The following is a 24,126-nucleotide window of genomic DNA, read 5'->3' as shown; positions in this document are numbered from 1 at the left end:
TCGCAAGGGCTCGTCAGAAGCCGGAGCTGGACGTGACAGAATGCAGGACGTCGGTGGAGGGTTTTGAGAAGGCGGACCCCTGTCATACAATTAGCTACAGCCCAACAGCAAGAAGAACCACAAATGATCCAAACAACAACAAGAGCTCAACCCACTGAAGGTGCTGCGTTACGATCGGCTATCGACAACAACTGTATGCCGAATTTTGCAGAGAGTATCCAGAAATCCAAGTATTTGAACAAAGAGTAGCAGGCCAATACCGGGTAATTATAAGAAATAAACTTCTCCCAGAGACTAGACGCAATATGATCAGAAGCGAGAGATTCACCTCAACAATGCCTGGACATATTAAAACAAAAACTCTCCATTTTTGCAGGACCCCTACGAAGATACAAAAGTTGCATCCGGAAATGTGACAATATACTTTTTGAGCATGCAGAGAAGGTATTTTATAGGAAACTTAATTTCACTGTGGAAAATGAAAATAAATCATACCCAAGCCAAGAAGAAAATTCATGAGTTTTGGGTAAATCAACTTTCAACACCAGTTACTCATAACACCAATGCTGGATGGATTGAAGACGCAACGAACAACTGTCAAAATTATAAGAATATTCCTTACGAACCTTCACCACTAAAGAAGTCTCAAATAGTATTAAAAAGCTTCATAAATCGAAATCTCCTGGACCAGACGGAGTTCTGGCTAAAGAAGTTTTTGAGTATTCATGAGTGTTTATTAATATTGATTAATCATGATCATGTAGCGACATGATGAAGAAACTACAAGAAGAATATACCAAATCTGGCCTAGATATTAACCTCGCGAAAACAGAGTACCTATCTACAAGTGAAGAAGACATAGAAGATCTACAGATTGATAAATTCGTAACAATCAAAGGAAAGGATAAATTCAAATACCTGGGGTTTATAATCACGAAAAAGGCAATAACAGAGGAAGAAATTACACAAAGATTAGGACAAACAAGAACAGCAATCCGACAACTTAATTAAGTATGGTGGGATAGACACCTAAATATGAAGACAAAAACGCAGATTTATAAAACATTAGTGCGAAGTATTATGACATATGGGGCTGAAAATTGGATAACAAAACATGGTAACAAGAATGGATAGGAGAAGTAATGACGAAATTAAGCAAAGAACATCAATACAAACAGACATACTAACATATACAGAACAAAAAAGACTAAAGTGGTATGGACATGTAAGAAGAACTAGTGAGAGCAGATGGATAAAGAGAATAACCGAATGGAGCCCATAGGAAGGAAGAAAAGAGGACGATCCCGAAAATCCTGGAGGAACGAAGTACACGACGCCATGAGTAAGAGAGTAAGGCAGTGAATACTCTAAAGAGTCCCTAAAAATATATATTAATCATGATATCTCTAAGTCGAAAATGTCTGGCTATCCTTCCGATAACGTCAGTCACATTGGTTCTTCTCCTGGCCTCTTCGTTTTTTATTTTGTTTAGCAGAGTTTTTCTTAAAATGGATCGCTTCATTATTCTATATGTGACTTTTAATTTGGTAGCCGTGGCTTTTGTTGTGTTTCTGCTCCGTATGTCAACACTGGGAGGAGGCACTGATCAAATACTTTTCTCTTCAGGCATATGGCCAACTCACTTTTAAAAGTTTCTCTCAGTTTCCACCCAAGACCGATTCTTATCTTCAGTTCATAGGTCTGATTATCCTTGCCAATCAGAATTTCATGTCCTAGGTATATATATTTATCTACGAGTTCTACTTCTTGCCCACCAATACTGATGTTGGGTACCAAGTTCTGGTTGGGTACCAAATTTGTCATTATTTTTGTTTTCGAGATTTTTATATTTAAACCTACATTTCTGTAGCTACAACTAACAACTTTACACTATAAACAACCTTACAACTATACATATAAAATAAAATAACTTACTTATCTGGTCCTAGATCTTTACATTGATTATTCATTGCTTCTACAGCTGTATTCCACTTCTTCAGGCATTGCCTGTAACTGGTAAGATCAAATCCTGTTATAGTGACTTTCCGGGATATGATCGAGTGAGCAGTGGCACGTCCGTCTCGTACCATAAAAATGAACTTGGCATTGGGAAATAAATCTATGACGTATGTACCCATCTGTAAAAAAATTAAAAAAATAAAGATTATTGAGGTCATGGAAATAAATGTATACAGGTATGGAAAAAAATTATCTGACTATACGGCATTAAGACAACGCAACTAACTGAAAAAAAAATATTATATACACTTGTATGTCCGAGAGAATAACATGTAAGCACATGTCTATGATAGATCCGTAAGCACTATGGGCAGTCTTGTCTGTAAATTTTTTCCGAAAGAAAGTTTATTTTTAGATGGTATGGGGAAATATTTCAACGGATTACAAGATTTAAAAGCAGGTTCATATATTAGATTAAATGAACTGTTCCTTTAATCTCAATTCATAAAAAATAACATAATAAATTCTTAACGACATAAGTTAAAACAATTTATTTTAAAAAATAACAGTTTTATAATTTTAATTAAAATTATTTTCGGGTGTTATACATTAAAAGACCTGCATGATTTTTTGACGTAATTCGTCTAAATTTCCGGCACGTTCATGGTATATATATTTAGGGATTCTACAGTATTCACTGCCTTCCCTCGCTCAACCGTTTCCATCTCTCTCTGTTGTTCCATTCTCCATCGTTTAGTCCTCTCTTACTCATGGCGTCGTCTACTTCGTTCCTCCAGGATTTTCGGGGTCGTCCTCTTTTCCTCCTTCCTATGGGGCTCCATTCGGTTATTCTTTTTATCCATCTGCTGTCGCTAGCTCTTCTTACATGTCCATACCACTTTAGTCTTTTTTGTTCTATATATGTTAGTATGTCTGTTTCTATTGATGTTCTTTGCTTTATTTCGTCATTACTTCTCCTATCCATTCTTGTTACTCTGCAGCATCTTCGCAGGCATTCCATCTCTGTTGCTATTATCTTACTGCTGTTTTTCTTGTTTATGATCCAATTTTCGGCCCCATATGTCATAATACTTCGCACTAATGTTTTATAAATCTGCGTTTTTGTCTTCATATTTAGGTGTCTATCCCACCATACTGAGTTAAGTTGTCGGATTGCTGTTCTTGTTTGTCCTAATCTTTGTGTAATTTCTTCCTCTGTTGTTGCCTTTTTCGTGATTATGAACCCCAGGTATTTGAATTTATCCTTTCCTTTGATTGTTACGTTGTCATCAATCTGTAGATCTTCTATGTCTTCTTCACTTGTAGATAGGTACTCTGTTTTCGCGAGGTTAATATCTAGGCCAGCCTTGGTATATTCTTCTTGTAGTTTCTTCATCATGTAGCTGAGGTCGTCTTGGTCTTGTGCAATCACTACTTGATCGTCTGCAAAACTTAACGTATATAGGTATTCGTTCCGTACCGGTACTCCCGTACCGGTACGTTCATGGTCATGTAGGTAAATTTATTGCTTCACATAACCCCATACGAAAAAGTCCAACGGTGCAAGATCAGGAGAGCGAGGTGGCATTTTTATGGTACCTGTTGTACTAATAACTCTATCTGAAGACGTAATGCTTAAAAATCTAATGCACGTCCCATGCATTGTGAGCTGGACAGCCGTCTTGCTGTAACCAAATTTTATTCATATTAATAGATAATCCTCGAACTGCTATTGCACACAGATATCACATAATATGAAGATATTATGTGATTTCTCAGGAGATCTAGGTATTTACGACGACACAAAGTGCCCACTATGAAAAAATGGCCAATTACGTTGTCACCTAAAATACCAGCCCAGAAGTTTTTGACGGTATTGTGTTTTGTAAGGAACACTTATGTGCCTATTTTCTGTAGACTATCCTACGGTAATATGGCAAAGAAAAAGAAGACTTATTTGTAAACAAGATCTTTTTCATGAAATCTTCGTCACGATTAGTGCGTCCCATCATGTCTTCAAAAGACACCATCCGCTATCCATAATCATCAGTGAAAATTTCATGAGTTTTTTGCAATTTGTAGCAATAGTACTTGTTCCTTTTAAAAATATTTCGTACGGTTCTAGCACTAATAGCAGTCTCTCTTGAAATTAGGGTGCTGTTACAAGGAAAATTGATTTGAGTTTACTATCCGTGTATTTTCTACAATTTTAGTAGTACAGTACTGTACTGTAGTAGTGCAGTGACTAGTGAGTGTAGTAGTGTCTGGGGGCTCGGGAGACTGAGACCTCGGAAGCCCTGAAGAAGACATCAGAGAGGATGTCAAAAGCTCGGCCCAATGGATATCGACGCGGTTCAACCCGGAAGACTGGTGAGTTTAATATTAATTTTTATAATAGTATTAACCTTAACTCTAGGTTATATATATATATATATATATATATATATATATATATATATATATATATATTTTTTTTTTTTTAGGGTTTTTATCGCGGTTCTCAAAGAATTAGTTTGTAAGCACTTTTTGAAATTATCTTTATTATATCTATTATGAAACACACACATATATATATATATATATATATATATATATATATATATATATATATATATATATATATATATAGGGTTTTTATCGCGGTTCTCAAAGAATTAGTTTGTAAGCACTTTTTGAAATTATCTTTATTATATCTATTATGAAACACACATATATATATATCTAACATAACCAATGTAAAATTTAAAATAAACTATCTTTAAATTAAAATTCTTATGAAACTAATTAAATTATATAGACAATGTAAAATTTAAACAAACTATCTTTAAAATTGAAATAATTATGACACTAACTAAATTATATTAACAAAATTTTGTACCTTTCTGTCGCTGAATGCCTAAATGAACTGTTTTCCACTATATAGATTTTAATCACCACTCAATGTCTTTGTTGTCAGCCTCGGTTATCCCTGTTTTTGTGAAATTACTTTTTCCAATTATCAGCTTCCACCAATTTAAAATATTTTTCTTCTTAATAGCATTTATATTTATTCTTCTTTTTAATACATCAATATCCAATCACAATATAACTATTATAATTTGATTTCTAATCTAATCTCCAATCATAATATAATTTTTAATTTCTTCCAATCATATTTTCTTTATTCTGTTTCTTCATCTTCATTGAACTTACTATATTGAACATTTCACCAACTGACTGACTGTATTCTATCTTGAACTATATTGAAAATAGGACCGACTGACTTTATACTGTAACTGTCTGACTTCTTACTAACTCTATCTAACTTTATTACTAACTGACTGGCCATTTTGAATCCAAATCACCTTTGGTGTATTTACACCTTTTCAATGTTCCAGAACCATCTGGCAAGAAATCATATTCGATTTGTTCCATCTCCTACATATCTGAATTTTTTGGAATAGTCTATTTCGCAAACAGGCTATTTTCCGTGATCTAGAGAATTCCTTACTTTTCTATCGAGAATTTTATCGATATTTAGGCTTTTCAGATCAGAATATAAACTTAAATCAGTAACTATATGTAAACTAAACATTTTAAACTAACATATAACCCTATTTCACATTCGCAATTATTAATTTCTGTAACTGTCACTTATTCCGAGTAGGTATATTTGGTTGCCTAATCACATGGCTCACTTAAATATATTTACAATATTATAATTATTAAAATAAAACTTTTTTTACTTATTATATGCTAATTTCTTAAGAATCCCCTTATATAAATAATTTTTATAAAATTCTCTAGTATATAACTTATTAAAATAACCAAATATTTTTTATATCTAACATTATCTAGTGTGTAACTTATAAATTATTTTCTTTAAACACCAATCATCTCAATATATATATATATATATATATATATATATATATATATATATATATATATATATATATATATATATATATATATATATATAAAGTAGTTAGGTATTATTGACTGACACGTTATGTAAAATAGAGTTTTATTATGAGGTTGCAGTCATTAATAGGGCAGGAAAGTGAAACTCTTTGTTCTTTATCAAGCTTTCGCAAAATTTATTTGCTTCTTCAGGATATGCTAAAATTTGGTATCAGTAAATACAATGAAATTTTAATTAAATAGCATTGTATAAAACTAGTATAAAAACTTACAACATGAGGTTAATCCATTAAATTTTCAAATTTACAAAACATTAAAACTTAACCTAATAAAATTATATAGTTATGAAGTACAATATTTTAATTTTATTTAATTTTGTAGAAATTCATTATGACATTGATTATGTTGATGTTTGATTTATGTTAGAAAGACACTTGTTTCTGTTTATTATATTTTTAATATTAGATTTTCTGACTATAAATACTATAATTTCAAAAAATTTAAATATTCATATTTGGCGCCACTTTGTACGTAACCATAATAACAATCAAAAGCTAGTTATCAATAACAAAAAATATAATAAACAGAAACAAGTGTCTTTCTGACATAAATCAAACATCAACATAATCAATGTCATAATGAATTTCTACAAAATTAAATAAAATTAAAATATTGTACTTCATAACTATATAATTTTATTAAGTTAAGTTTTAATGTTTTGTAAATTTGAAAATTTAATGGATTAACCTCATGTTGTAAGTTTTTATACTAGTTTTATACAATGCTATTTAATTATAATTTCATTGTATTTACTGATACTGAAATGATAAAGCAAAACCTACGATATAAGGTTTTAATCAACATAAATTGTACATATAATGTTAACAAAAACAATAGAAATTAATATGGCAGTGACAGTGACTTCTTTCAAACACTGACAGCATAAAGTTGCCTACAATATTAGAAGTCTACAGCCAAAGCAATACTAAGGAGGTTAATATCACATCATTCTCCCACACTATAATCTTCCAAATACCGTGGTAAATGACGAATTCTTTCAGATCTTCTAGGTAGTGCTGAAGGAGGCGATAAGCTCTGTTCAGAACTCATTGGGGGTTCTTCAAGAAGTAATGAATCCGGTGGAGGGGGAGATGTAGATGTATCTGCCAGGGGCTGCATGTTTTGCGTGGTTGTATTGGATGAGGAATCATTAAGACTCGAATGTAACTCATGTGGGTCTTCTACGAACACTGATTCTTGACCTGGTATATCTAGTATTTCCCCTTCACCTCGTCCACACGGAGCCAGATGACGATTAGACACTGTGGTCTCCCGTCCGTCTTTCAGTTTAACAAAAGAGTATTCAGGATTTGCCTCTATTACCTCCACTTCCTCTACGATAGGCTGGTACTTGTTCTTCCGATCGAACCTTTTCATCAAGACATGCCCAGATTCTGCTAGCCATGACGGTATTGTATTCCCATTTGGAGATCGACGTGTGTGCACGAACATCCTTTCATGCGGCGTACAGTTAGTTGCGGTACACAACAGTGAACGAAGGGAATGCAGCACGACAGGTAGGTATTGTTCCCAATTCTCAATAGGTGCTTCATGTGATTCACAGGCCAGTTGAATAGCTTTCCAGACAGTAGAATTCAACTTCTCCACTTGACCATTTCCTTGAGGATTATAAGCAGTAGTTCTACTTGTTGCGATTCCTCTGGCGTTGAGAAACTCTTTGATTTCAGCTGACAGAAATTGAGCCCCCCTATCCGAATGAATGTATGCAGGCATTCCAAACATCATGAATAAGTTATTTAAATTCTTGATTACTGTTTTGGCACTAATGTCACTGCATGGGAAAGCAAATGGGAATCTGGAATACTCATCTATTACCGTAAGAATATAATGATTATTGGTATTCGAAGGCACTGGTCCTTTAAAGTCAATACTAAGGCGTTCGAAGGGAGATGTGGCTTTTATAAGCTTTGGAAAAAGCCCCTCATTCTTAAAGTATCTCGGCTTAATTTTAGCACATACCCCACAGTCACGAGTCATAGTCTTGACTTCATTGAGAGAGAAAGGCAAATTCTTTGATTTTATCCAATGAAACATACGTGTTACCCCTGGATGACAAAGTGCAGTGTGAAGTGACTTGAGTTTTGATGCACCTGCCGCCGTGGTAGTAGCACAAGAGCAGATGCGCGATAAAGCATCCGCTGCTTGGTTGTCTTTTTCTGGTCGATACACAATGTCATATTTATAAGGTGCCAATTCAAGTCGCCATCTTTGTATTTTCTCATTTTTAATCTTGCTGGAATGCTTCGTGTTGAACATAAATGTTACAGACTTTTGATCAGTAATGATTGTGAAAGGCTTTCCTATAAGATAATGGCGCCACTTCTTTAGAGATTCAACAATAGCATATGCTTCTTTCTCCACAGCAGAATGGTTCAGCTCACTAGAGTTAAGTGATCTTGAAAAGAAAGCAACGGGTCTGGAATCCTGACTCAAGGTAGCAGCAATTGAGTGTTCTGAAGCATCAGTTTCAACAACAAATGGCATATTTTCGTTGATAGCGTGAACAGATGACTTTGCAACTATAGATTTCAGATTTTCAAAACAAGATAAAGCATCTTCGTTCAATGGAAAATTGTTGACATGAGCTAATGTGTGGACCCTTTCGGAAAATTTGGGAATCCATTTTGAATAATGGGCAAACATACCCAATACCCTTCTGAGAGATGCAGTGTCATTCGGTGGAGGCATTTTTAATAAGAGTTGTAGTCAACTAGCATCGGGCTTTATGACATGGTTTGGTCCTATAGTATAACCAAGTAAGTTTATTACTGTTTGATTGAATTTGCTCTTGGTTTTGTTTAGTGTCAAGCCATATTTGTCTGTGGCCTTCAGAAAGTTCTCAAGATTTTTGTCATGTTCTACCTTCGTCTTACCACAAACAGTTATATCATCAAGATAGGCATATGTCCCTTCAAGATTTTCTGCGCGTATGAACCAGTCGATTGTTCTTTGGAAACTGGCTACACCATTGGTAACACCAAACGGAATGCGACAAAATTGGTACAGTTTCCCAGCGGCTTCAAAAGCTGTGTACATCTTTTCATGTGGAAGTATTGGAACCTGATGGTATGCACTTTGGAAATCTATTGCACTAAAGACAGTGAATTGTGATACATTGGAAACCATTTCCTCGATATTTGGCAGTGGATAGGCATCAAGTTGAGTGAATCGATTAATTGTTTGAGAATAATCAATGACAAGCCGCTTCTTGTGAGTTTCGTTTTTGGTGATAAGCACTTGCGCTCTCCAAGGGGACTGACTTTCTTCAATAATGCCATCATTTAAAAGCTTCTTTACCTCATTTTTAATAAAAATCTGATCTTCAGCACTATGCCGGCGCGATTTTACTGCGATAGGTTTACAATTTGAAGTCAGGTTACAAAATATAGGAACTGCAGGTACTGAGGCTTCAACTACACTACATACCTTGAATACTTCTTTAGGCCCTCCAAATTCAAACTCTAGACTTGAGTGGTTAGATAGAACATCATGACCAATTATAATATCAGCACAGAGATTTTTAACTATAAGTAAATTAATGTTGTCGTAGGAGTGGTCACCAATTTTAATATTTTGAGTAGTCACACCTTTAACTTCAGAGGTGTGTGATAATGAGGCCATAGAAACAGTCTGAATACAAGGCTTCCTAGGGAGTTTGCACAGGTTAGCAAAGTCTTCATTAATAAAACTGACAGAGCTACCAGTATCTATAAGGGCATCAGCACGAAGACCTTTTATAGAAGCAGGCACTATAGCTTTTTTCAATGAAGCAGGATTAGCAGCAATAATGCAGGCTGTGCAGTTTTCATAGCCTTCAAATACATTGGCAGATGCACTAGTGCTCTTGGAGCGGCAAACCTTTGCAAAGTGTCCCTTTTTATTACAGGATTTGCAAATGGATTCTCGAGCGGGACAGTTCTTCCTTGAATGTATTGGCCCACCACAGAAAAAACATTTGTGTCCTGACCTAAAAGAGTTAGTAGAGTTGGTAGCAGCTGTCACAGTGACACATTCAGAATTTGTTGGAGAGCTCTGCGACTAAAATTGATAGTTACCAGGTAGCGCACTAAGTGTCGAATGTTGATTTGAATAAACTTGAGAGTTGAGTTCTGCCATTTCCATTGAAATAGCTATATTGTAAGTTTCTTCTAAAGTTAGTGTTAAACTCTCTAACAGTCTCGATCGTATCTTTGTGGATGTCATTCCAGCGATAAAAGCTCCACGGATTGTATCATTTTTATTAGTATCAGCATCTACAGCAGTAAAATTGCAGTCTTTTGCTAACTGTTTTAAAGATTGCATGTAAGAATCGATAGACTCATTTGCCTGTTGTCGTCTAGTGGTTAGTATGTGACGAGCATGAACAGTATTGTTTGGTTTGATGTATATTTTGTCAAGAGTTTCAATGGATTCGTTGTAAGTGTTACAATCACTTATATATGTATATACTCGTGGCGAAATATGATTTATTAACAGTTGTAGCTTAGTATCATTAATATCTAGGGGTGGTACAGCAGCACTATCAGCAGAAACAGCGGGAGTGACAATATGGGCAGCTAAAAAGTTCATAAAAGTTCTTTTCCAATGGTCCCATTCCTTTGCTGTTGATTTCACAGATGGATCCCCGTCGAACCTCTCGGGTCTTAGATACTTCTCCATTTATGTTGATTAAATTGAAATGATAAAGCAAAACCTACGATATAAGGTTTTAATCAACATAAATTGTACATATAATGTTAACAAAAACAATAGAAATTAATATGGCAGTGACAGTGACTTCTTTCAAACACTGACAGCATAAAGTTGCCTACAATATTAGAAGTCTACAGCCAAAGCAATACTAAGGAGGTTAATATCACATCAGATACCATATTTTAGCATATCCTGAAGAAGCAAATAAATTTTGCGAAAGCTTGATAAAGAACAAAGAGTTTCACTTTCCTGCCCTATTAATGACTGCAACCTCATAATAAAACTCTATATTATATATATATATATATATATATATATATATATATATATATATATATATATATTCACACGAATTTAAGAACTTTTGTATTTACATTATATATATATATATATATATATATATATATATATATATATATATATATATATATATATATATATATAATGTAAATACAAAAGTTCGAAACTTTTATTTACAAGTAAAAAATTATAAATGTAATTCAACCCTGTATATTTAAATGTATTGAAAATTGAAAAAGAATTTTTTATTACTAATAATAATTAAAGAGTTTATTTTTCTTATTTGTAATAATGAAGTATACACAGAAGACATAATAAACTGAACATCATGGCTGTCGAACTTTCGAGCAAAATGAAGTCTCGTACCCTCAACCAACAAGTTAATATCTGTACAAAGTTGAACATTAGTAAGAAAAACGGTCAAACTATTTATTAGTTTTATGTTGTCGTTTTTTCTTCGAAAGACCAACGAAATGGCCGGCATGAGAGATTCTACTGTTATTATCCATAACGTTAACCCATTTCTTTCTGTCACTCTTTTTACTGCGATATGTCCAAATAGATTCGAGCTTTTCTGTTTTTAAGTTGAATTTATGTCGTATCGCGATCTCTGCTCGGAAACATTTTCATTTATTAAAGCGATGATATAAAGTTACAATACGAAGTTGAGTTATAAAACCGCGTTTAAAAACAGTAAAAAGATATGGAATGTCTTCATTAGCAACATTGTCTGGATTCATACTGTTGGTAATGAATTTTTATTGAAGTTAATAGTTTTTCTGAACGTCGACGCCGAGTACATGACATTTTAGATAACGTATCTTTAGAAGTTATTTAAGTAAAAGTTAAGTAAAAAATCCAAAGCCAGCCGTTTGCAGTTTGCTGCATTTATTTTTCTAGCGTCTTCGTCTGCACTATCCTTCCATCTAAGTTTTGGCCTACCCCTCCGACAATTTGCTCCAAGCTGTGACATAAGGATTTGTCTAGGAATATTGTTCAACTGTAATTTTTTTAGATGTCTCATGCTCTTAGTCTTTGTATTTCTAAACCTGGTACCACGTCTTTAACATAAGATATCTGTTTATATTTGTGGTCTATCTTATTGTTGTACTGCTTTCTCCAATGACCATTTTCAAAGACGCAACCGAATATTCCTCCCACGATGGTCCATTTGCCTTGAAGGATATATGTCTGTTCCTATAAGAGGGATACATTAGATTAGACACTAGAAGTATAGCATTTGCATTTTCTTTGATATATATTTTGAAATCCTCTCGTAGATGTATTAAATTGAAATCCCCTCATATATGTATTAACATAGCGAAAAATGTTTTCCATGTTTCTCTGGTCCTATCGTACGAGTTAAAACCCAAATAGTATTTCGTTCTTTTTACATCGCCAAAGTTAATGTAAACCATTTTAAAGTTTGTTTATATCACGGGCGCAAATTCTTTGATATTTTTCTTTGATCGAAACCGCTAAATATTCTGCGTTTCAAATAAACATTCCTTGAGATCGCTGAGAAGTTTTTGCCGGCAAGTTCACTCTCGCTGAGGCGTGGTCAAGAGCGGTGGACTGCAGCGTTATGTCCAAATTTCACGTCGAATTTGAAAGTTTTCTGTTTTGTTAATTTTCATGGAAAATGTGTAGCAAATCAGTTTAATGGTTCAGTTGCAGTTTAAGTGAGGTTTGGAAGAATCCTTGTTGCCATCCTCGTTTTGTTTCTCCCTCGACATTTTTTTAAAATAATAATTACTTTCATTATTTTAAAAGATTTTTTATTTGCCACAGTTTATAGTCCAGTAACGTTTGTAAGTTTTGTAGCAATAGAGTTTGTAAATCAATAGGACACGATTATGTAAGTTTTTTCTTCTTTATTATTTTGGTATAAACCTCTGTAACTATTAATATAGTGTTTTTTGTGCCATCTGTATTTTTGTAACTGTTTGTGGTGGGACACAATAAATGTTTAATTTATTTCTCTGAACCATTTTGTCTTTTTATTTTAGAAAAGTGTCCTAACCATTTTTGTATTTTTAATAATTATTTCAATAGTTACAACTAGTTGTTGTAATCTTTATAATTCGGCACCTCGAAGCGGCATCCATTTTAAATTGCTAGAGGTATTTTCTGTTGTTTTGTTTGTTTATTTGTTCCAGGAGATTCATGTAAGTACCCCTTTGTTTCATTTTTGTAGTTGCCCCAATCCAACCCCATTGCCATTTTACTTATCCACGACCCAGCTCTCCAAACAAACCCTGAGTGCCGTTCGCACAGTTTCGTTTATTTTGCTTGCCCTATCTCCACCCGCAGTAAATTCTGTCCCCAATTTTCAATCCCCTATAATTATACCCTATGTGGTAGGCAAAATATTTACGTTACAGAAGGACACATCTATAAACAACCAGATTTCAGTTAACCCGGCTGATAGCACCTAGCTGAAAGAAGTAGTCGGAATAGCAGATGTGAAGAACAAAAATCCAATGATCTCAAGAGCAAATCGACGCACGCAAATAAGAACATTGTAACTCGATTTTTTGCGAAAATGAGTTAAGATCGTTTTGCTATATAAAAATGCATGCTTTTTCGGGTAAAATAAAAATTACGAACGTTTCTGAAAAAAAAAAAAATACATTTTTTTCGAAAAAAGTTGTTATATCGTATTTTATTCTCGTGGTAAACTGGCCCCAATATTATCGTAACTTCATTTACCATTTTACCGTATTACATACAAAGCAACTAATTTTGTCGTACTTATCTAGAGTTACAAGAAATTTATCACAATATTACTTATGTAGTTATATCGTAGGTACATACTTGCATACTTACGATAATATTATAGATCTAAAGCGGCCACTATACTACTCGCGAAGTTGATCGAAGTTCAGCAAGTACGAGAGTGTAGACAGGTACTTCATGCGACTTCGCTTTGCTTCGTTCTACTTCCGTTCTGTGTCGGTTTTTCGTGTCCGAGTCAAAGGACCCGAAGTCCGAATACGAAGTGTCACACTACATTACTCGACTTCGACTTCATTTTACTCGATATCACTGCTAACGCAATAAACCTACCGACACCGACTGAGTTTTTACGGCAATTCAACATTCAACGAGTATGTATAGAGTCACCTCGCCTCCGAAGAACTTCGATCGAGAGTGTAGACGGCGTTTAAGAGTTAAATCCTATTATAGTAAGTAGGAATAAGATATGAACATTTTTGTTTTACCCAGTGCTGATCGCATCGAAACTTGATATACGATGTTATTACGCCTACATTTCTGCGACTGGCACTTTCTGTATACAAGCTGAGATAAGTAACGATGCGACTACGCACTAGTTCCGATATTAGTCTTTGTTTACAAACAGTAAATACACGGTATTTCTTGTTCTGGCTGTTAAAAAACACACAGAATCACAGAACAGTGTGACTCCACACACTGTTCTTAAAGTGGACTTCTCGTTCTCGATCTTAAAAACACAACGATTCAAATCTGCTGGTTCAATTTTCAAGCCGACTGTCCCCTTCTCCTCCCCTCAACATTCATTCATCCAAATTCATCCTACTACCAAACTTAAAATTTTCCTAATTTTAAATTTCAAGAAATCAAGCGTGTTTACTGTGATTGGTTTTTCCCCCAATGAACAGGATATGATATCGACTAAGCTTTCTTTTGTTTTGCTACATGCAAATGCCTCTTTGTACATGATAATATCTATTCATAGCATTACCTTCGAAGAAAATAATATACAACCCATTATATATCTAACATTAATTTTGAATTCTTATCTACTACAAAACCATGTATTATTATTTGCAAAATTTTAAACAATACTTTCTATAAAAATTTTTTTATTCCTCTTGGTTTAAGAATTTTGTCGATTTTGTCAGTGACACCTTTGATATAAGGAAGAAACGCTTTCGTATGATAAGGGTCTGAGTCTTTGGATTGAGATTGAGTGGGAGATTGAGTGGGAGGTTTAAAACAAGCCCTCATCCAAAATGGCTACCGCGAAAATCACATCAATAGGAGCATCCACAGACATCAATCTCCCACTCAATCTCAATCCAAAGACTCAGACCCTTATCATACGAAAGCGTTTCTTCCTTATATCAAAGGTGTCACTGACAAAATCGACAAAATTCTTAAACCAAGAGGAATAAAAACAATATTTACCCCCCAACAAAAACTTTCATCTCTTGTTCGATCAATCAAAGACAATATTCCAAACGAACAGCACGGAGTTTATGAAATTCCTTGTGCAGACTGTCCCCGATCCTATATAGGCCAAACAAATCGTAGAATTCAAAATAGGATTTATGAACATTCCATTTCTGTTCGCAATTCCGATTCAATTTCAGCTCTCGGTCAACACCATCTTCATACAGGTCACAAAATTGATTTCGAAAACTCCAGAACCATAGCCCCCATCCGCTTTTATAAACCAAGAATTATCCGAGAAGCCATAGAAATAGAAAAAAGACCAAATTGCCTTAATAAAAGAGATGACGCCATACGGTTACCTTCTACATGGAGACCTCTCATAAACAAAATATCGCCCCCTCCATCTTCGAATCAAAATCCCACTGTCGGAAATGTTCGCGCCAACTCTCGCGCCAATCCCCACCCTAACCCCCACCTAGGCCACGTCACCATCGACGGTATAAATGAACCGTCCCCTGGTCCCAGTCGTAGTAGTGAACTAGTGAGTGAACTAGAAGTGACTAGTGAGTGTAGTAGTGTCTGGGGGCTCGGGAGACTGAGACCTCGGAAGCCCTGAAGAAGACATCAGAGAGGATGTCGAAAGCTCGGCAAAATGGATATCGACGCGGTTCAACCCGGAACACTGGTGAGTTTAATATTAATTTTTATAATAATATTAATCTTAGCTCTAAGTTTAATATATATATATATATATATATATATATATATATATATATTAATGATATGAAATTATATGAATGATATGAAATATATAGATTAATGATTTATTTGTAAATAGGTAGAAATGCATTAGAAATAAAGTAAATAAATTCAAAAGCTCACAGCGAAGTCAAACGGTGTTACTAACCTGAAACTATTGACTTCGATCTTAAAAATTTCCAACTTCTATACGGATATGTATGTTTATTTAAAGCACAGTTCAAACAAGCGTTAGTAAAACATCAAAAGCGTGAATTTAATAAATTTTTGAACTACTAGGAACTGGTATATATAACTCAAAGTGAATAAAATGAACACTGGATGAACTAGACAACTAGAACGTACAGCACCTATCAATTCCCGTACATTTATTGGTGCTCCTTCGTATCTTTCGACAGCGTTCGTATAACAAGATTGACATTACAAAAATGTAAGTGGAAAATTATTAGGATAGTACAGGTAAGAAAACCTAACATTGATTTAATATATTTATAGTCTGCAAAAAGTAATAATCGCGCTTTATAATGTCACATTATAAATCAAGTTCTGATATGATATGAACACAGATGTGCATGGGTTAAGGGCATCGCTTCCTAGGGGACTTCGCTTGAGTCTTGTGAAAAACTCTAGTTTTGATTCCTGAATTTCACCAAACCAGAGGGTTCGCAATCCATTCGTGGCTGAAGCCGTTTCACGGAGAAAAGTACAACTTATATAAACCATTACATCGATGCTGATACACACGTACGTTTACTGTGTAGAATCGTTACATTATTATTCAATTATTTGGCAAGTTGAAATTGTTTGTACTAAACTATAATTCACATTATATCGCATGTTGAACATTTTAACCGTTTAAGAACATTTTACGTTTGGTTAAACGTTATTACCGTTATTGTAGATTTGTATATTTATTAGATTGTAATAATTTTACTATTCTTTTTTTTTGTATAAATATCACAACGTTTACGTGATGAGTTTACTAATTGTATTAATTTCATTAATAATTTAATCTGTATTTTATTACCGATTATACTTTTGAATTGAGTTTATTAATATTTGTATTACGTTCAATATAATTTATATTTTTATGTCTGATTGCAATGTGTGTACCTTTTATCAACAAGGTTTGTTCATTTGACCACGGATTAATTATATTATTATATGTGCCCATATTTTTTACTCTTTAACGTCTAATATCAATTTATGCGTTATTTCTAATCATACTCAACCATAGCAATCAAAGTCTTAAATTCCTTTGTTGTTAATGTGTTTTTAAAACCTCTTCATCGACATCCTGCACCCAGATATTCTTGTTTAGTTATAATTGTATGTTGGTTTATGTAGATTTATGTTTGATTTTACTTCGTTTTCAAATAGAGTTTATATAGTCTACTCGTTTATTATTTTTTAATAGGAATATACATACCCAATGCGAAAGGGGGAAGCCAACGAGTTCTAGATTGAACATAATATATTCTCTCCTCTTTCTGATGACCCCAATTGTTATATTGAGGTCATCGTATGTGCAGAAAGTAACAAAGTCTTGCCTCTACAATAGCCCTTCTCCAACCCTCCAACTTCTTCTTTAAGACATCTTTGCACTCCTAGACTAACACGATGTTATCAGCAAAGACCATTGGCCAAGGTGCCCCTTCCCTTACGCTCTCTGTCGATACATCCATAACAAGATTAAACCTGTAGGAACTCAGTGAAGAGCCTTGATGAAAACCAGCCGTCAGTCACTTTAAATCTTTCGGTAAATTCGACGGTGTACGCTGCCTCATACATTTCCTTCACGAGCCTTGTGCACTCCTTAGGAACCCACTTTTGGCTCATTTATCTTCATAGCTCTAGGGACATGTTTAGGGACTGTGTCGTATGCATTCTGAAGACCTATAAATACCAAATGTAGTTCTCTTTTCTTCTCTCCGTATTTCTCTACCAACTGTCTCAAAGCAAACAAGGCATCTCTCTAGTATAAACCCAAACTGTTGATGGCTCTTTACTTAACCTTCGCTCTACGGTTCTTTTTCAAATTTTCATTGTGTGCGACATTAACTTGGGCATCCTTTCTTCCTCATATATCCTACTCATCATTTGCGACAAAATGTCAATCCGTTCCTCTCCTAGAGCCTTCCAAACCTCCACAGGTATTCCATCAAGTTCTACTGCTTTACCGTTTTTCATCCTAATTAACGACTTTCTCTTCTCTCGCTATCTCTGTTATTACATTCTCATTTGAGAGTCCCTATTTCTCTTCTCTGGTGTTCTTCATTTGGCAACTTAAAGTACTAATACCATCTTTGCTTTATTTAACTATTTTCCAATCTCACTCTTAATCTGCCGCCCGTGGGTAAAGTCCTTTGATGTTTTGTCCCTTGCTTTAGCAATGCTGTATAACCTTTTCAGACGCAGACGATCTTACTTTAGCATTAGCTACAGCGCGCTTTGCTTCACTCTTTGTTACACCTTGTACATATCCTTATCTTCCCCCCTTTTAGACCTGTCGTACCTATTTCTAGCCTCTTTCTTCTTTCTAACCTTCTGTTGAAGTTCATTGTTCCACTACCAAGTTTCTTTGTCTCTAGGAAATCCTGTACCAGCTGTTTTTCCTAGTACTTCCTCTACCACTCACACCACAACTTTACTGTTGGTTTCCCACCAGTCATTTACCGTCTCTTTCTCCTTAAGCTCTTCCAGCACTTTACCCTTAAAGACTTGGCCAAATACTTATCCTGTAACTTAGACCACTGTACTTTCTGGTGTCCTACTTGCTGTCCTTTCCGCCTCAGCCAAATTCCATGCCATTGCAAAGTCAGTAACATCATTTCCTTCATTATTTCTTACTCCCATCCCCAAACTTCCGTAAACTCTTTCTATTGCCGCTCTTTCTGTACCAATATTTCCATTCAAATCACCTTCAATAAAACACTTTTCGTCTGCAGAAATCTCGAGCACCTCACAATCTCTATCAGCGTCAGAACGGGCATCCAGCAGTAAAAACCTTGCTAAATCCACGAAGGGAAGGAATTCTCAATAAACATAGTAAATAATAATTAAAATGCCACAAGAAAACTGATTCACAATAATTTTAAATTAATCTGTTAAATACTTATCCGTTATTAACCTCGTCGCCATCTGTCGGAAATTATTTTTTTCACGTGTTCACTTGGCAATTTATCTACTAAGATAAGGAACTTAATTTTAACATCATTGAATAATTTTTATGACTTCACAACCCTATAGCCCCGTATAATATTTGATTCCCGTCGATTGAGGAACAATTAGTATTTTCTGCTACATAAATTGCACATATTCGTTCTTAATGAATCACCTTGTACACGTATTTTAACCATACGCAATTCCATTGTACATTTTCATTTCTATTTACTGGACACAATATGAAAGCAAACGTTATAAAACTACTTCCCAGGGATTGTATAGTATGTGATTGATTTCTTTTTTATTGCTTTTTAGTGAACAATGTTAGAGATTGTATCTTTTGTTGGAACATAACAATGGGATACACATAGCGACTGTTTATCGAATGTAACACATATGATAACAACTAACTGTATTTATTTGCTGTATCCATCATAGCACCACTTAGGAAGTACAAGGGCGGCCAAGATATTTGTCATATCAGATAATTACGTAGATTAATAAAAGAAAGTGCAATTTTTTTTTGTTCAAAAAATGTTTCATTTTTTAATATAGACTCGTTCATTTATTCTACTTATTGATATTATCTTTATTATTGACATAATCCGGTCATTCCTCTACAGCTGTGTACTTTATTATAACAAAACCGGTTAACAACATTCTATAGAGCGTTCCACCTTAAGAAAATAACATTGTGCTTATGCAGATCAGTGTTGCCAAAACTCTCAGGCAAGTGTTGCTATTAGATTGTCCATATATGATTCATTCTAATCAGAGCCGTATTCAGCACTGTGTAATTGTAGTTAATTAATTTCACTAATAAAAGGATATGTATAGTTGAATACAAAATAATGCATTATAAATACTTGTTTCTTTAATTGAAGGATATAGGAATGTAATTATTAGAGAACTAATAAAAATAGTGAAATTTTACTATTGTTTAACATTACATATTTATAAACGCTTTAGATAAGATGTATCTAAAAAACACAAGTGCAGCTTTAATTTTATTTTCATGTAAGTAATAACAACAATTACATACATAAAAAATTTTCCTTGTATACAAGGTGAATCACCACTAACGGAACTGAAGATTACAGCGAAAGAGTAAAAAAATTTTAAAAATTTTAAATTATCATGAAAAAGACAGCAAAGATTTGATTTTACGTACAAAGCGTGAAATCAAATCTTTGTACGTGAAATCAAATCTTTGCTGTCTTTTTCATTTTATTCGGATCTACTCTGTATGAGTACAAGAAACAAATTCGTTAAGGATTTCTGCTTAGTTGATAGACATGTCGTGGAATGCAAATTATAGATTCCCCATGTCTCTATTAACATCTTTATCAACGTCTGTTATACCTTACAATTTTAGAAGTTTCAGATTAAAGCAGAAATCTGAATTTGTTTCGAAACTATCTTACCGATTTTAAATTATTAGTTTATAAGTTGATAAAAGCTATATTTTAAAATTATTTTGAAATATACATGGTGTCCCAATAAATTTCGGCGTATCAAAGTTATATTTTTTTATCTTCTTATCCTCTTATCCTTCTTCCTCTTTACAAGCAATCATGCTTGTTCATTGGCGGATTGATACCTCTATGGAAGGTTGTGACTCCATCTTTTTGCGCGGTCGGGCGATACTTCTTTTACCAATTAATGATTTATCTCTTGCTATTTTGACCACACGTGTCTCCCCCATTCTGCTTATGTGGTTATTTCATTCTTTTTTCTATTTAGTGTCAATTCATTTATATATATATATATATATATATATATATATATATATATATATATATATATATATATATATATATATATATATATATATTGTTATGATGTATTGTTTGTGAATGATGAGCAATGAGTGTTTTTTTTTAATAATATAGGGTTTTTATCGCGGTTCTCAAAGAATTAGTTTGTAAGTATTTTTTTTTAATTATCTTTATTATATCTATTATGAAACACATATATATCTAACCTAGCCAATGTAAATTTAAAATAAACTATCTTTAAATTGAAATTCTTATGAAACTAATTAAATTCTATAGACAATGTAAAATTTAAACAAACTATCTACAAAATTGAAATTGTTATGACACTAACTAAATTATATTAACAAAATTGTGTACCTTTCTGTCACTGAATGCCTAAATGAATTGTTTTCCACTGTATAGATTATAATCACCACTCAAATGTCTTCTTCTCAGCTTCGGTTATCCTTGTTTTTGTGAAATTACTTTTTCCAATTATCAGCTTCCACCAATTAAAAGATATTTTTCTTCACAGCATTTATAAACCACCAAGCAAACCAGCAAACAGCATTTATTTTTATTCTTCTTTTCAATATATCAATATCCAATCACCAAAAATATTATTTAATTTTAATATTCAATCAATACTTCTTCCATTATCATCATTTATACATAACATAATTTTTAATCTTCAATAATATTTTCTTTATACTGTTTCTTAATCTTGATTTAACTCACTATATTGAACAATTGTAACTGATTGACTGCCTCTAACTAATTTTCATACTAAAACTGGCCATCATAGTAACTGTAACTCATAACTGATTGACTAACTGAATGGACTGGACTGAATGGACCTCTTGAATCCAAATCACCGGGTATTTATATCTTTTTACATGTTCCAGAACCATCTGGTAAGAAATCATGTTCGATTTGTTCCATTAAACACATGTCTGAATTTTCTGGAAACAGTATATGTTCGATCCACAGACATAACATTATTCCAGAATGTTGCACCATAAACAAAGGTCAAATTCTGCATTCTGGAGAATTCGTTAATTTTCTATTGATAATTTTGTTGACATTTAGGCTTTTCAGATCAGAATATACACTTAAATTAGTAACTTAACATTCTAATTTAATAAACTACACATTTTAAACAACTATAACCCCACTTATATTCGTAAAAATTATTAATTTCTGTCTGTCACTTACTGTATAGTTGGTTGCCTAATCACATGGCTCACTTAAATATATTTACAACATTAAAATACAACTTTTTACAATTATTATATGCTAATTTCTTAAAAATGCCCTCACATAAATAATTTTTATTAAATTCTCTAGTATATAACTTCTTAAAATAACCAAATACTTGTTATATCTAATATTATCTAGTATATAACTTATAAATTATTTTCTTTAAACACCAATCATATCAATATATATATATAGTCCAAAGTTCGGTCTCCTACTTGCGAGTTCAATGTCAGTTCAATGTTATATTATATGAAATTCTTCTCACTATTACCTAATTTTCACGGACTATTATTTACAGACTTTTCGAATTTGGCACTTTGTGTCCACCGATTTGCACACTATCACATAATTTACTCACTGCATATTAACATCACTCTCATCTTCTCTATCATCGCTATCACTTTCATTACTGTCACTGTCATCCGTCACATTTATTACCACAAGATCAATATCGTCCATCAACCCGTCAATAACCCAAAATTTTTGCTCTTCCTTAATAGAAAGTGTACAATAGTTTGCATTTCTTATTAATTGTTCCATAGCGGCGGTCTTAAACTCTGTGTTGTGTGAGGCAATATGTCTTTTTATGAATTTTTCTTTGTATGTGTTTACAACTTCCATGAGCTCTGATTTTAAATAATCTTCTTCAAAAAAGATATCTTTCTCTAGAAACCACGTCTTAATTTGATCTTTATTGAAGGCTTGTGCCGGAATCATTTCTTCTCTCCTCGAATGGTACGAAGCGTTGTCCATCACTACAACATTTTTTTCTGGAAGATTAGGAAGCAGCTTTTCCTTAAACCATTGTTCAAATATAGGACCATCCATCTCATCATGATAGTCCGCTGAGTTTTTTTAGTTAAAAACCAAAAACAGCATTTTCTACAAAGCCCAATTCGCTACCCGCATGCACTATAACAAATCGGGAGCCTCGTTGTGTCTGCTGTTTTAGGCTTGTTGACAACCCCTTAACAAACGCATCCCTGGTTGAAGTCACTGAGAGGTCCTTCCATTCTTTAGAAACACTATGTCCAACATTCTTCCAAGTTTCGTCCAAATAAACGGCGGTGTATCCTTGAGAACGAAATTTTTTTATCTCGCGCAAATACTGATGCCTCCATTTTAGAACGTCGGGCCGTTCAATCATGCTTGACTTTACTCTTCGTTTGCAAAAATCAAAGTTCATTTCATGGAGTATTCTCCACATTGTTGTGCGTGGCATGTTTGCTAAATCTTATGTATTTTTGAACCAGTGCAAAAACTTTGTTCAATGTCGGCGGTAAATTTTTAAAGAAAAAACTATGCACGATGGCACGTAGCTGCGTACGAACTACTGCATCGTAAGTGAACTTTCTGCTGTTCACTCTACTTTTGGTACGTTTTCTATGGGCCTTAGTCTTCCTTCCGCAGTTTCTTTGCGTATTTTAGAAATAGTACTATAACTTAATCCCGTCATAGCACTTACTTTATCGGTTAAACTTCTAACACTTTCACCACTTCTTAAATTTAGATGATTATTAAATACATTTAAAACAATTTGTTTTACACCGATGTCCAAGATATTCCCTTGGCTTAATTTTTGAATTTCCATTTTCAATTAACATTTAATTGTAAAGTCACAATAACTACTAAAGAACCGCAAAGCCTTATTATCATTATGTAGTCAGAGAACGACATAAAATCGCTGACATACGCACACAGTATTTTTTAAGTTGCAATTAGTAATTAGATATATGCAAAGCGGTCCGTTTAATTGCATATCTTTTAATAGCCGCAAAATGCATGATTTAGCTAAGAAATATTTTCTACTGATTTCCATGATTAATGGCATATGGTATTCTCACCAAAAAATAAATAAACTGTCGTTACTATAATTAAAATAATATAAAATAAAATTATCTTTTGTAAATACTATTTATTTAATTAAAATCATTTTCCCTACTTTTCATCTCTTTTTTCGAATGGGCATTTTTGGTCAATTACTTTAAAAAACATTAATTTTAATTCATGTCTGTGGAAACCAAAATACAAATAATACAACCCTGAATCGGGCTTGTGTTCATCCTGGCATCGCTGCGCTTCTATCGTT

The 24,126-nt window shown here is 33.6% G+C and overlaps 1 protein-coding gene across 4 annotated transcripts in view; it reads right to left on the bottom strand.

Moving 5' to 3' along the window:
- The window catches only part of Tpst (tyrosylprotein sulfotransferase), a 533,460-nt gene that overhangs the window by 65,135 nt on the left and 444,199 nt on the right, over positions 1 to 24,126 (bottom strand). For all 4 annotated transcript variants that reach the window (XM_072532279.1, XM_072532278.1, XM_072532277.1 and 1 more), the window contains one exon: positions 1,936 to 2,138. In XM_072532279.1, the coding sequence (XP_072388380.1) occupies positions 1,936 to 2,138 (203 nt within the window). The remainder of the gene's footprint in view (positions 1 to 1,935; positions 2,139 to 24,126) is intronic.

Source organism: Diabrotica undecimpunctata, chromosome 5 (assembly GCF_040954645.1).
Source record: "Diabrotica undecimpunctata isolate CICGRU chromosome 5, icDiaUnde3, whole genome shotgun sequence".
NCBI lineage: Eukaryota > Metazoa > Arthropoda > Insecta > Coleoptera > Chrysomelidae > Diabrotica > Diabrotica undecimpunctata.
Note: the sequence above shows the minus strand (reverse complement) of the source record. Positions and strands in the feature narration are given on the sequence as shown.